Raw genomic sequence first — 14,806 nt, forward strand, 5'->3', positions numbered from 1 at the left:
GACCACTTCCTGTTGCCTGGGGGTCAATATGTAGAACTGTCAGCTCCTTCTCCAGCACCATGTCTGTCTGCATGCCGCCATGTGCTGCCATGACGATAACAGACTAAACTTCTAAAACTGTAAGCCACCACCCCAATTAAATGTTTTCCTTTATAAGAGTTGCCGTGGTCAAGGTGTCTCTTCATAGCAATAGAAACCCTGACTAAGACGAAAGTGGCCAGAACGAACATCTCAGAGTTTCTGTCACAAGTAGAATCAAGATTTAAAATGTCATAATGAAACTCATTGAATGCTAATTTAAAATTTTATACCATAATTATAAAATTAAAAGGCAACCCCCCAGTCATTCAGCAAACATTCATTTCCTGTCTCCATCTCTTCAACCCTGTAGCCCCTAATCTGCTTCTGTGGCCATGGATCTCCCTTTCCTGCACATCATATAAACACAGTCACATGATAACCAGCCCACCTTCTGCCCCTAACAGTGTGTATAAGTGTTCACCATTGGTCCATGGAGCAGCACAGAGCACTATCATACACTTTTTATGGCTGAGTACTATTCCACCTTTTGAATACATTTTCTCTTGCTTATCTGTTCCTGGGGTGACAGACACTCTGGTCCCTTCCACCTTTTGGCTGTGTGAACACTGTAGCCAGGAACATCCGTGTCCATGTGTTCTTGTGGGCAGATGCCTGGGCACAGGATGGCTGAGGCCCCTGTAGCTCTGATCAGCCTGGTTCCCATAGCAGCTGCCCTGCGCTGTCTAGAGACAGTGTGAGAAAATGGCCATTCAAAAATACGGGTTCCGTGGCGGGGACCTGAACCCAGGTGGGGCTGGATATACTAACCCAGGCGCCCTAGGGAGAGATTTCAATTCATGGCTGCCACTCAGGGGGGTGAAAGGATTGCTGGCTAGTTACCTGTATGAACCATGGACTCGATTAAGCCAGAAATCCTGGAGCCACCTTGGGCTAGTCCAAGGAAGGGGTCCCGAGGCTTGGCTAGTGAGTAAACAAGGACTAACATTCTCCACCAGGGGAGGGCCCGGCAGACAAAGACCCCATGTCTGTGAAAACGCATTTGTGAGGGGACTCAGGCTTCCAGAGGTGGTGCGTGGGGACATCCTTCCCTGCAGGGGAGCTCTGCAGTGGGCATACCCGGGTACTGGGTAGCAGGAGCCAGCTGTTGGCTTTCTACCTTGATGAGATTTCTAGGAGCTCACAGCGTGCAAGTGGGGTGTCACGATGTCCCTATTAAAGTCAAGGCTGAGATGTAGCCTCTGAGGCCATGTGCTCAGGTACTGCTCCCTACAGTTGGCAGAGTGGCCCAGTGAACAGCAAGGGGGTGGCTCTACCTAGGCCCAGCTGCTGCACCCCTCAGCCACACAGCCTGAAGGTCAGTGGTGCAGGACACATCCCTTCGGATGCTGGACCAAAGTCTGGTGTCCTCTGAGGGTAGCATGTGGCCTAGTGTTGAGCCCGGTGGAGTCTGGCCATATCGCATGATCTGAGCCATTGAGAGCTGGGTGTGTAAACTGGACGTGACTGGTCTAATGGGACTGGAACAGAGCGGCCCTTGAGGGCGCAAGCCAGCTCCACGAAGACATGTGTCCCCCTCTCTGACTCCTTGGTTTCCTCTCCGAGCCCCACCTGCAGCTTCCTGGCCAGGTCCTCATGGTCGGCAGGCAGAGGGAGGGAAGCCCCTGGGCTGGTGAGTGTTGAGGTATGGGGGGAAATTGTCGTTGATGTAGTTCAGGCTGGCCTTAAACTCACTATGTACCTGAAGATGATCTTAAACTTGGGATCCTCCTGTCTTTACCTACCGAGAGACGAGATTACAGATGTGCAGTGACACATCTGGCTAGACTTTTACACAATTTCTTCTACACACCAGGCAAGCCTCTGGACACTGGCTACAGTCTCCACCACACCTTATACAGCCCTGTGGTTGCTCCCTTCCCCTCATAAACACTCCCAGCCTAGTCTCTTGCACTTTCTGGTTCATGAGTCCTGGTGAGGCTCCACACAGGGATCACCAGGGTGCTCCCCAGTGAACCTGGTACAACATCTGCCATGATGGTGGCACCCCAAAGCTGTTATATAAATGGATTTTCAAGGCACTCAAGTAAAAAGCCTGCTGTACCCCCCAAGACACAGCTGCCTTGCAAGATGATCCAGCTCAACTTGGGGCACCCTGAGGTCTAGCCATAGTTAAAGACTATCAGCCCCGAACATTGGGGGGGCTTCGCCCAAAAAGGTGTGGCCATACCAGTAGGCAATTCCACACCCCAAAGAATCAACAGCAGGGATTCAAGCCAATGCCTGTCTCTACGCGTCCCCAGCATCACTAATCACAACAGCCGTTCAAAGGGGCACAGTCCAAATGCCAGCCACGGCAGTGGGAGAAATGAGATCCACCCGTGGAATAGTAATCAGCCGTGAAAAGGCACGGGGTCCCCGAAGCTCTTACAGCACTGAGAAACCCTAAAAGGAGGGAAAGAGGCCAATGTAAGAGGTCAGATGCCGCGGAGTTCCCCTGCCGGGAGATGTCTGCAGGAAGCAAACCTCAGTGACAACTGAACACCCCAGAGAGGGACTGTTCACAGGTGTGAACGTCCCTTCGGGGACGGTTTACCAGTCAGGAGAGAAGTATGTTTCAGAATGAGCCAGAAGTGACCACCACAGGACACTGTGAATGTACCAACAGCCTCTGGGGCGTCCCCTTTGAAATGGTTAATTTGATGTCACATAAGCCAGCTCACTAGAAGTGTGTGCATGTATCCTCGCCCTCCCCACCTTTCCCTCATCAGTTTTGGGGCTGACTACACAGGCTGTAATCCTGGTTCTGACTCTGGCTAGCCATAGGATCTCACCCTCAGTTTCCTCATCTGTACAATGGGGACCAGCCAGAGTCCTTTTCACATCAGCGAAGTGTGAGCCAGTGAGTGAAATACGGACATTGCATGAGACCAGAACTCACAAAGCCAGCGGTTTGGTGCCCTGGTTCCTGCACGACTGAGCATACCAAGGCACACACAGGGATCCCGGGGACCCACTAGACCTGGCCAGGACTGCATGATCCTATGGCTGCCTCTGACATCTAGGGATGGGAGAGGTTCCTGGTACCCATACACGCAGTACGACATTACCTTCGAGCATCAGACCCATTGTGTATCACCCTCCCCGCCCTGCTTTTGTGTCCACCTCCCCTTTCAAATAATCCCGGTGACAGCCACACCCCAGGGCTGCCCGATGCAGGACCTGATGGCGTTAAGCATTCCGTGTCAAGTTCACTGGCGGATACAGTGACTTGAGTCCCCCCTCTCAGATGTCTGTAGCTGTGAGGCCTGGCTGGTCCTGTCTGCTCTCTGAACGATATTTATTGCTTGTGTAAATTGCCAGCGTCCCCCTGGGGGCTTCACTTTTTTTTTCTTCCTCCCCAGAAGATCCCAGACTGCGGGGTGGGGGGAGCCCAGCCTGGCAGACGCCAGCGGATCAGGCTCCTTTCAGCGGCATTAATTATCTGTATGGCTTTCCCTAACAACAAAAGAAAAGGAAACATCTTGACCCCACCGCCTGCCAATATTTAAGGCACCGGGAGAGGGGCTGGCATTCCTTTCATCCGCGCCTCCCAGCGCCGATCTGCTGATGAAACTCGGCCCTCCCGCCCCGCGCCTCAGACAAGCCAACTCTGCAGCTTGATTAATTCCCCCATCTCAGGAAAGAGCTGAGTATACTCTAGAGTGTCGACTCGATTTTCTTCTATAAAAACAGCCTTGCGAGAAATTACAACCGCTTAGCCCATCCCCGTTCCAGAAGCTACTTGTAAAAACTATTCCTCTGTGGTGAAGGGGGAGTGTGTCCTGCTGGACCCAGGTGGGGAGGAGGGAGAGAAGGCAGACAGTGGCAGATGACCTCAGACAATTGCTCTGTGTGTGTGTTCAAGAGCATGAGCGTGTGCATATGTGTGTGTGTGTGTGTGTGTGTGTGTGTGTGTGTGTGTGTGCGCGCGCGCGCATGTGCGTATGTGTAAGCCAGAAGTTGATAGACATCAGGTGTCTTGTTCAATTGCTCTCCGTCCTATTTTTTGAGTCAGGGTCTCTCTCTGAAGACACAGGTCACCCACTGAACAGACTGGCTGACCAGCCAGACCCAGGGATCCTCCCATCTCTGCCTTCCCAGTGCTAGGATTACATACATCACTGTGCACGGCTTTTTACGTGGGCCCTAACGATCCGAACCCAGGTCCTCACACACATATAGCAAGTACTTCCCCGACTGAGCCCTCTCCCCAGCCCCCAAGAGACAATTTCTTTATCTTAAATTAACATTAAGGGTGAGAAGCACTGGGCTTTCGGGAGCTCCTGGCAAAGGCTTCCCGGCAGCCCCAAGCGGACAGGTCTGGAACCTTCTCCTACAGTTCTGTTTAGATGGAAGAACTCTCTTCTGTGAGACCCAAACCTCTGAGGGCAAAGCATAGGTAACATAGGCCCATGGTGCTGTGGGGGACTGGATGGGACTCTGAGGAGAGATCTGGTTCAGTAGGAATAGAACTCAGCCCAGAGGATCAGTAAAGAGGATTCTGGCCAGTCAGGACCTGGAGAAACCAAGCATTTCAAAGTGCAGGCGGATCTCTGAGTTCGAGGCCATCCTGGTCTACAGAGCGAGTTCCAGGACAGCCAGGATAGTTAGAAAAACCCTGTCTTGAAAAAAAAAAAAAAAAAAAAAAAAGAATCTCTGGGCAGGTAAGGGACATCCTAGACAAAAGTCGGGAAACTGGTTCGTGAGCCAAATCCAGCTCTTCCGATATCGTAAATAAAGTTTTACTGGAAATCAGCCATGCTCTTCCTTGCGCACACTGCCTTTGCTGGGGCCGAGCTGAGTAGCCGTGACGGAGACCATATGGCCCGCGATGGAGATAATATCTACGGTATCTGTGATTTCGCTTTCCCTCGTTTTATCTAACTGTGATCAACTGCTGTCCAAAAATAAAGGGTTGGAAAACCCAGAAATAAACGGTTCATGAGTTTGAGACGATGTATTATTCTAATAGTGCATGAAATGTCACACGCTCATGCTCTGTCCCAGCCAGGACATGGCATCAGAACTTCTTCTGGCATATGTATCTGCACTCTGTGTCTGACCCGCCCACCATAGCCATCTCAAGAGTTCAGATCGATTGTCACAGATGGGCGGTGCTGAGCTCACGGAACGCTTATCCCCTAACCCAGCAACGCATCGCCCTATTCACTCCCCTTGCCACGCAGGCACCAAGCCGTCTCACGGTATCTTGAGAACAGACCATGAAGTATTTTGAGCGACAGGGAAGCAGTCAAAACTCTGCCTGCGTGCATTGTGGACATGCGCGCTGACCTCAGGATATGTGCACATTCCTTCAGCGCTCTCCACGTCATTTTTTGAGACCGAGTCTCTCGTGGAAATCTGGAGCTTGTCGGTTCAGCTAGCCTGCCTGGCTAGCAAGCCCCACAGGCCCTCCTGTCTCTCTGCCTGCCCGCCTGGGAGTTTAGAACCCCAACCCTGCACTTGGCTTTTTATGTGGGTGTTGAGACTCAAACTTGGGTCCCTCATACCTCTAACTGCAAGGGCTTTACCAGCTGGGCCATCTCCCCAGCCCGCTGTCACAGCTTTAAGGTATGTTGTCACAATAATCTCACTTAATTGTTAGTTTACCCCTTGTCGTGACTGAATTATAAAAATTAAACTTCATCCCTGGTTTATTTACATAGGAAAAAGCACGGGCCATATAGGGTTAATAGCACCTGAGGTTTTGGACATCTGGTGTCCTCAACTGTGTCCCTTCGGACAAGGCAGGTTACTAAACTCAACTATGGCATATTTATATCATTTAACACTTTAAAAGACTATATATTTAATACGTGTATGCCCTACGTGTGTGAGGTTTTAGGCATGTGAGTGCAGGTGCCCACGGAGGCTGGAAGTGTTAGCTCCCCTGGAACGAGAGTCACAGGCGGTTGTGAGCTGCCTAAGGTGCCGGGAACTGAACTCCGGTCCTCGGCAAGTGCGGCACAGGCTCCTAACCACTAAGTCACCTCTCCAGCTCTGTCATTTAGTGCTTGATAATGTCTGGGTTTAGTGATGGATTTGAAAAGTCTTGGCTCAGCTGGGCAGTGGTGGTGGCATACGCCCTTAATCCCAGCACTCGGGAGGCAGAGGCAGGCAGATCTCTTGTGAGTTTGAGGCCAGCCTGGGCTACAGAGTGAGTTCCAGGACAGCCGGGACTACACAGAGAAACCCTGCCTTGAAAAACCAAAAAGAAAGAAAGAAAGGAAAAAAAAAAGGTCTTGGCCTCTGCAGAGCTGACTCGCCCAAGCAGGCGCACTATAGGGTTCATTTCAGGAACTCAGAGGCCAAGGATTGTGAGGAGCCCACCCAAGAGAGACCCAGGAGGGGTGGCTGATAATCCCCACTGCCCAAACAGAATAGGGACTTCTCCTACTGGAGACCTATAGGCAAGATGATAAATGGCAGCTGGGCTTACTGGGTCTCAACATTCTCCACCAGTGAATGGGTTAATACTATATGGGTTCTGTAGCCAAAATGGCTCAGGTTCAAATACCGTGTCTACCACTTCCTAGCTGTGTGACTTTGGGCAAGTAACTTTACCTCTCTGAGCCTCTATTTTCTCATCTGTAAAATGGGAATTATTCCAGCACCGACTGGATAGGGTGACTGTGGGGTTAAGCGTGCTGTTCTGGCACAGGGTATGTGGCACAGTGTTAGTTACGTTTACTGGTATTCTGATCAGGTTTGCCGTGGAATCAGATGGCATATTCGTTTACCAGTGCACATGGCAGACATGAATACTTCTACCGAAGCTTCGTGTCTCTGCTCCCCCTGCCTCCTTGGGGCTGAGTGAGGCCACGTGATTAGGACTGAAAAGCTGAGCACAGAAGCGAAGCACGAATGAGGCGTTTTACGGGTGGCATGAGACTCTGCAGAAGTTTCCAGACTTCTAGCATGGTGACCGCTGTATCAGAGCTGGTAGCGGCTGCTCCATCACTGCGGGTCCCTAAGTGACCGTAATGAGTGATGCCCATGAATGAGGGGCATGTGGTGTGGCATGAAAATCACCAAAGCACATACAGGCTCCTTCCTCACCGTGGTACGATATAGCCTGTATGGAATTACGGGTGGTGTCCTGGCTGGTTTTATGTGTCAACTTGACACAAGCCAGAGTCATCAGAGAAGAAGGAGCCTCAGCAGAGGAGATGCCTCCATGCGATCCAGCTGTAGGGCATTTTCTCAATTAGTGATCAGTGGGGGAGGGCTCATCCCATGGTGGGTGGGGCCGTCCCTGGGCTGGTGGTCCTGGGTTCTATAAGAAAGCAGGCTGAGCAAGCCAGGGAAAGCCAGCCAGTGAGCAGCACCCCTCCATGGCCTCGGCATCAGTTCCTGCCTCCAGGGTCCTGCCCTGTTTGGGTTCCTGCCCTGACTTCCTCCAATGACAAACTATAATCTGGAAGAGTAAGCCAGATAAGCCCTTCCCTCCTGAACTTGCTTTTTGTGCATGGTGTTTCGTGGCAGCAACAGAAACCCTGAGACAGGTGGCTTGACTCACAGCACTTACTGTTCCCCCAAACCACACAACCATCCAGAAGTCCCCCCATCTCTTCTGACAGCATCATTTGAGAGCATCAGGAAATGCGGGCTTCTGGGAGTGTCATGGTCCAGCCTACCCTACCTGACGAACATGAGTCAAGTATTAAAAAACCCAAAAACTACACACAAGTGCATTTCAGCCCTCTCAATCTCCGGCCAGCATGGAACCTGTGATGCTCCTGCCTCAGCCTACAGAGTGTCAGGGTCGCGTGAGTGTGCTGTCTCCCCCAGCCTTCTCCCTCTTGGATAGCCTCTATCAGCCGGAGCCCTCTTTACCCTTTGACCTCGGCTCCTCCAATGTATTTGCTCACCCTTCAAATATCTGGGTACCTATTTATCAGGCACTTTGCAGAGTCCGGGGGCTAAGCAAACCAACAAAATAGAAATTCTTTTTTTTTTTTTTTTTACTCTCTCAAACAACATTGTTGGGAGACCACAGATTGGGACCAACCTTCTACATGAGGACCCCGCAGGCAAGATGGAGTCCCTCATGCTATGTACCACAGAATCAAACAGACACGCTGGCCCCGAAAACAGGAGCGTCCAACAACCACCGTGAGCTAGCCCGGTTACCCGAGTCAGGCTTGATAAGGAAGCTTGTCTGCCGTGACTCTCACAGAAGAGTCACCCAGTGTGACCTGATATGGGCCAACCCACCGCGTTCCCATGGCTCCGTTTCCTTGTCAGTTACCTCATGGCAAGCAGCTACCCGCACAATACCCAGCACTCCTCCTATGCCCTGCGCCGCAGGCAACGCCATTCGGTTCTGTGGATTGAGGTTATTGTTTTTTCTTCTTTTAAAAATATTTTTAAAGCCGGGTGGTGGTGGCGCACGCCTTGATCTCTGTGAGTTCGAGGCCAGCCTGGGCTACCAAGTGAGTTCCAGGAAAGGCGCAAGCTACACAGAGAAAACTGTCTCAAAAAACTATATATATATACATTTTTAAATGATTTACTCATTTTCATGTTATGTGCATTGGTGTTTTGCCTGCATGCATGTCTGTGTGAGGATGCCAGATCTCCTGGAGGCAGAGTTACAGACCGTGGTGAGCTGCCATGCGGGTGCTGGGAATTGAACCTGGAAAAAACAGATAGTGTGCTTAACCTCTGGGCCATCTCTCAAGCCCCTTGTGGGGTGAGGTGTCATTTGATTCTACAATCACCAATAAAAGCCAATCGAATCCATCGCCAAAGACAGTGGGGCTGGTATCACAGAAACCTCCTGGCGTGCCGATCTGTGATTTGGGAAGAACAATGGTCATCGTTGCCTCTGCTTTTCCAGGTTGTTCAGCAACTGAAATGGGGTTGAGTGGAATAGGAAATGCCAACTGTGACAGGGTGAGGCTGTCACTGCGTGACATCTTCCTCCCATGGCTCCCCAGGGACCCCACTCAAGTTTCTGCTCAATCTCAGTTAACCTAGAGAATCAGCTCAGAGAGGGTTGTCCGCTCCGTACTAGGTCCCCCTCCAGGGCTCCCGCACAGCACCCCACCTTCTCAATCCCCCTGCCTCTCTCTGAATCTCCACACTCTGCAGCCCATGCTGGCAGCCTGGCCACCTCGGGTCTTCTCAGAAAGTTCTTCCTAAAGTTTTCCTTCCAGTCCTTGCCCAGGGGACTTCATTAACATCCGGCCTCCATATCGACCTAGGATCAAAAGCACAACGAACTCTATCTAGCCCAGTCCTGTCCACAAACCAATCAGTTAACAACACGATGCCCTATGTTGTGCTTCCTCGGGATCAGGGCGGGAGGGAGGGTGGGGCGGGGGGCGGGGGGCATCACTTGTCTTCCCTACCTGTTGACATCTTGCAGACTTGGCTTTTCCTACTCACAAGTGGAGCCTAATTTGATCAAGATCCCACGGCTGGTTTTCCTAATGCTCTAAGAAACATTGGAAGATGGTACCTTTTTACCAAAGAAATTAAAACTCTGCATTATCATTGCTGCTATAATCAAGCCGGTGAGATGGTTCTTTGGGAAAAGGTGCTTGCTGCCAGGCCTGACAGCCCAAGTTAGAACCCCAGGACCCCATGACAGAAGAAGAGAACCAACTTCTGCAAGTGTCTTCTGACTGCCATACACATGCACACACAGAGATATGCACAAACACACTCATACACACTCTAAATCCACAAATGTATAAACCACTACACACACCTGCCTGTCGTATGAACAGGGGTCCTCAAGGTGCAACCCATGACATCTGGAGCTGAGTATGCAGCACAAGGCCACGCAGGGGTTGGAAGAGGACTCAGTTTACCCACCTGCAGACAGACACTAAAGAGTATGTGGGGCTGTGAATGACAGCAGCCAGCAAGGCACAGGTGTACGCCAGAAGATGAGAAGGGACCCTGTCCTTCATTCATTCACATACTCACACACTCATTCATAAATCCTCATGAGAAACTCACTGGGTTCGAGTCCATGAACCAGAGAGAGCTGGTGATCCCTCTGCCCTTCAGGAGCTTACGGTTCCCCGGAGGTGACAGATGTAAAGCGTCACCGCATGAAGAATTTCTCAAACAGGGCGGCGGTGGCACATGACTTTAATCCCAGCACTCGGGAGGCTGAGCCAGGCGGATCTCTGTGAGTTGGAGATCAGCCTGGGCTACAGGGTGAGTTCCAGGAAAGGCACCAAAGCTACATGGAGAAACCCTGTCTCGAAAAACAAAAAAAAAAAAAAAAAAGGAAGGAAGGAAGGAAGGAAGGAAGGAAGGAAGGAAGGAAGGAAGGAAGAAAGAAAGAAAGAAAGAAAGAAAGAAAGAAAGAAAGAAAGAAAGAAAGAAAGAAAGGATTTCTCTATGGTGATTAGTGCGGGGGGGGGGCACAGGGCAGAGCAGGAGGTGCCTGGGCAGTCGCAGGGCAGAGGAAGGATCGACACTGGCACTCCAATGACTAAGAGAAGAGTCGGGACAAGATGGGGAGTTCATGGACGAAAGACTGCATGTGCCTCCTTTACAACTTCTGCTTTCTCCAGAGTCATCTGAGTCCACGAGGTCCCCGTCAGCCCTTCGGACCCGCTTTGGTTGGTGGGTAGAAGAAACCCAAGAAGTCAATTTCTGAATTCATATGAAAATGTAAAGGATGCAGACTATAGAGAGACATCTTGAAATGGAAGAAGAAAGCTGGAAGACTTGGTTTTGGTTTTAGTTTTTGTTCTGTTTTGTTTTGTTTTTTGTTTTTATTTGAGGACAGGGTTTCTCTGTGTGGTTTTGGTGCCTGTCCTGGATCTTGATCTGTAAACCAGGCTGGCCTCGAACTCACAGAGATCCACCTGTCTCTGCCTCCTGAGTGCTGGGATTAAAGGCGTGCGCCACCACCACCCAGCTCAAAGCTGGAAGACTTTAATTCATGCCCGATCCTCTGGGAAGCTGGAGGGTACTACATGGTGCCCGCCGGGAAGATGGGCAGGCTGCTTCATGGGAAGCAACAACCCATACGCAGAGGCTCACCTCACCTTGGAATAGAGAAATGGGGGCACACAGTATTGAAGCTGGATGTCCAGGAGCTGCCTAGAGATGGGGCTCAGTGGTTAAGAGCACTGCTTACGCACCCTCTTGCAGAGGATCTGGGCTCCATTCCCAGCACCCACAAGGCAACTCTCAACCATCCGTAACTCTGGTTCCAGGGGATCCAATGCCCCTTTCCAGCCTCTACAGGTTCTGGGCGCAAAAGTGGGGAACAGTCATACATACAGGCCAAGCGTATTTAAAAAATTAAAAGAGATCCTTGAGCTGGAAGTCCACCTAAGAAATGACAAGGACCCTCAAGCCATAGACTCAGAGAACTTGAGGCATGGGATAGACTCAAACAGAAAACGAGGGAAGGATTTGAATACAAGGGATTTGAGAAGAGGGAGGGTCAAAGGTCACAGTTTATGAAAACAAACCAATAGGTTACCACGTGAGAAAGTCCAGCCTCCCCCAGTGTCCGAGCCTGATTAGACATCCCCACCATGTACTGGGGAGAGCCCGAGTCAGGTGTTCAGAACCCCAAGTTCCTCCCCAACCATCCCCAGCTAGAACTCACCACACTCGTCCCCCGCCCACCCTGCCGCCCCCTCCCCCATCCAGCCCACAGGCATCCATCAAGTTCCAACTCAGCTCCTTTATGCCCCAGGACTTTTGCTGATGCTGCTCCTCCTACCCGAGGATCTCCCTCCATCCCTCCAACGGTGCCTCACACATCACCTCCTTCCTTGAGACGCGACCCAAAGTGCCAAGCACCAAGGCGGGGACTGCAGACTGGCTAAGCCCAGCCAGGTGTGCACCTGACGCTACCCAACACCGCGGTGCCTAGGGACATAGGGCCAAGCTACATCTTAGAACCAAGTGGCCTCAGGGCTGGCGAGAAGGAAGGGGCAAAGACACTTGCGGCCAAGCACGCTGACCTGAGGTTAATTCCCGAGACCCACTTGATGAGAGAACTGACTTCCCATACGTTATCCTCTGACCTTGATACATGCCAGACACGTGCAAGCCCTCCCAGGCGCACATGCACGCTCACACACACATAGATGCATACACATAAATAAAATGTAATAAATATTGAAGGGCAGAAGAGATAAGAGCTCAGTGGTTTAGAACCTCTAGTGCTCTCACAGAGTTCCTGAGTTCAGTTCCCAGCACCCACACTGGGTGGCTCACAACCATCTATATAACTCTAGAGAAAGGAGATCCGATGCTCTTCTGGGCCCCCACAAGAACTTGCACGCACATACACACACACACACACACCTAATTTAAAAAAAAAAAAATCAAATAAGCCTTTAAAATACACATTGAAGTGAACCAGGTATCCTCAATCCACAAAGATCACCGCATGGAACAGACAGACAACGCAAGAGGCACTGTGCAGCTGAAACCCGCACACTTCCCCAACATGGTTTCTTTTAACCTGCAGAGGTGGCAAGATGTCTCTGGGGGGGGGGGGGGCAGAGGAGAAGAAAGCACAGACTGTAATTGCAGCTGGGAGCATCCTGGGCCCTTTAGGTCTCCGCAGTCCTGAGGTCTCACCTCCATGGGGGAAGATGCGGTTCCTCTCCCCGCACAGGCAGATTCCAGAGCCCTGCTGTCCCGGCATGCTGCCTCCCAGAGCTCTCTCAGGCCTTGGTTTTGCAAGGCAGAAATAAAAAGTGTTGGTTTTTTTTGCGTGTGTGCCGCAGCTAGCATTGATCTGGGCGCAGTCAGAGGCCGCTTCCTTAATTCCAGAAGCTCCCATCCCCTGCGCCAGGCTGAGCTCCTTCGCAATATGAGGCAAGGGAGAGTTCTGGATCTTAACATTCCCTTCCGCCCAGATGCCTTCGTTCTTCCGGGAGTAATGAACCACACCTGCTTGCGGCCTCCTCTCGCAAGGGCAAAGGCTTCATGGTTCCTGGGAGAGATCCTCACATCAGCCACTGACCTTGGCAGCCCCAGCCAAGCCCAGTACGACTGCTGCGTTTACCCTGTAGGTGGACTGTCCTTCCTAGGCTTTTTGTTTTGTTTCGAGACAGGGTCTCAGGTAGCCCGGGCTGGCCTCAAGTGCACTATAGAGTCAGGGATGACCTTGAACTTCTGACTCCCTGCAGAATCCCAGAGTGACAGAGAGCTGAGATTGCAAGGGTGTACCACCACACCTGGTCTCGTGGGGCTGGGGCTCGAACCCAGGGCCTCGTACGTGTTAGACAAGCCCTCCACCAACTGAGCCACATCCCTGGCCCCCGGATGAGGTTCTTATGTCAACTTTGGAAAGACTGGACAGGGACACCAAGAGGCATGGCTGGAGCTCTGGGAAGTGGACGAAAGGGGAACCCTGGAAACCCACCTTCCTTCAGAGGCTTCGGAAGGTGGCAGGTGCCTTTTTCTCAAAACCAGTCTCCCATTAGGGGAACAGGTATGGGTACAGAGTGGCCTCTGCAGGACCCAGCCAGGTGAACAGCTGAGGCTCCTTGTGACTGGACAGAGCCTTCTGCCTGACATGGCATCCACCAGCGTCCTCGCGGCCCTGGAACCTGTTAGGGCATCTCTCTGCCTCACTGGGCCCTGCTGATGGGAACCTGTGTTGTACGGCGATCCCGGTACCGGTCAGCAAGTGCGTGAAGTTAAGCTGAGCTATGCCGTGGGACAGGGAGGCTCCAGAAAAGAGCCAGCGGGAAGGGAGTGAGGTGCCTGGAGCCACCAAGGCCCCAGCACAAACCACCCTATTCCAGCTGCCAAGCAGGGTCAGTGGATGGCCCAGTAGTGGGCATCCCAGCAAAGTTCACCGAAACCCAAACCACTAAATCCTCGGGGCTTCCAGACCCGCAGCACCAGCATCACCTGGGGACTTTCTAGAGCGGCAGTCTCAAGACACTTGGGCCCACTCAACTCCCAGGGCTGGAGGAGTTCCCACGAGGTCCTTCCTTACACAGTTCCCAGCTGAAAACACTGGGACCCCCTGCACTGGGCCTCAACCTTGTTTTTTTTTGAGAAAAGGTCTCTCATGAACCTGGAACTCATCAAATAGGCTGGGCTGGCCAGAAGCCGCTAGAGATCTATCCACCATCTCCACGTCCCCGGAGCTGTCACTCCAAGTGTACACCCCCTTTCCATATCCTCTTGTGTAGGTTCAAGGGCCCAAGTTCAAGTCTCCATGCTTTGAAGACAGAGGCGTTCGTTACCTACTGCGCCATCTCCCCAGCCACGCTGTCTGAGGGACTCCAACCCGACACAGGCCTTGGAGATGAGAGACATGCAAAGCTTAGCTTCTTCAGGAATGGCAGGACAGACAACTCCTGGTGGTTCATGAACCTGGGCCAGACCCAAGGAAGTTCAAAGCCATTGAGTGCGTTGAGTAAATCTGTTTCCATCCCCCAACTCCAAAAGGCTTTTAGTCAAGAGGAATCTGGGGCTGGGTCGCTCGGTCCTCCGACCATGTGGCTCCCCACCACCCTGAATGCCTCCTCACCGTGCTCCCCAGCCATCCCGATAAACACAGTGAGGATTTCACGCACTAGATCCCACCCAGCCCCAACTGTCATTTCGGGATTTGCACCGTTTAAATGAATGCCAAAACTGTTTTTTTTCACTTGATAGATCCTGACAAGACCAACAATCGCAGATTAGAGAGAAACTTCTTGCTTTTCAACAAAGGTTAATAAATAGTGACAGCATTAAGTCTAGTCTGATTAACTATGCTGAGAGA

At 51.6% G+C, this 14,806-nt stretch overlaps 1 protein-coding gene across 8 annotated transcripts in view; it reads right to left on the reverse strand.

Annotated features, from left to right (window-relative positions):
• Cux2 (cut like homeobox 2) overlaps positions 1-14,806 on the reverse strand; it is a 194,940-nt gene that overhangs the window by 122,327 nt on the left and 57,807 nt on the right. For 2 of the 8 annotated variants that reach the window (XM_052755284.1, XM_052755283.1), the window contains exon 1: positions 12,658-12,678. The exons of the other annotated variants lie outside the window; for them this stretch is intronic. In XM_052755284.1, the coding sequence (XP_052611244.1) occupies positions 12,658-12,663 (6 nt within the window). In that variant the 5' untranslated portion in view covers positions 12,664-12,678. Of the gene's footprint in view, positions 1-12,657; positions 12,679-14,806 lie in introns of those variants that run through there. 8 annotated transcript variants of the gene reach the window in all.

This window comes from Peromyscus californicus, unplaced genomic scaffold (assembly GCF_007827085.1).
Source record: "Peromyscus californicus insignis strain IS unplaced genomic scaffold, ASM782708v3 Scaffold_2__1_contigs__length_46816999, whole genome shotgun sequence".
NCBI classification, from domain to species: domain Eukaryota; kingdom Metazoa; phylum Chordata; class Mammalia; order Rodentia; family Cricetidae; genus Peromyscus; species Peromyscus californicus.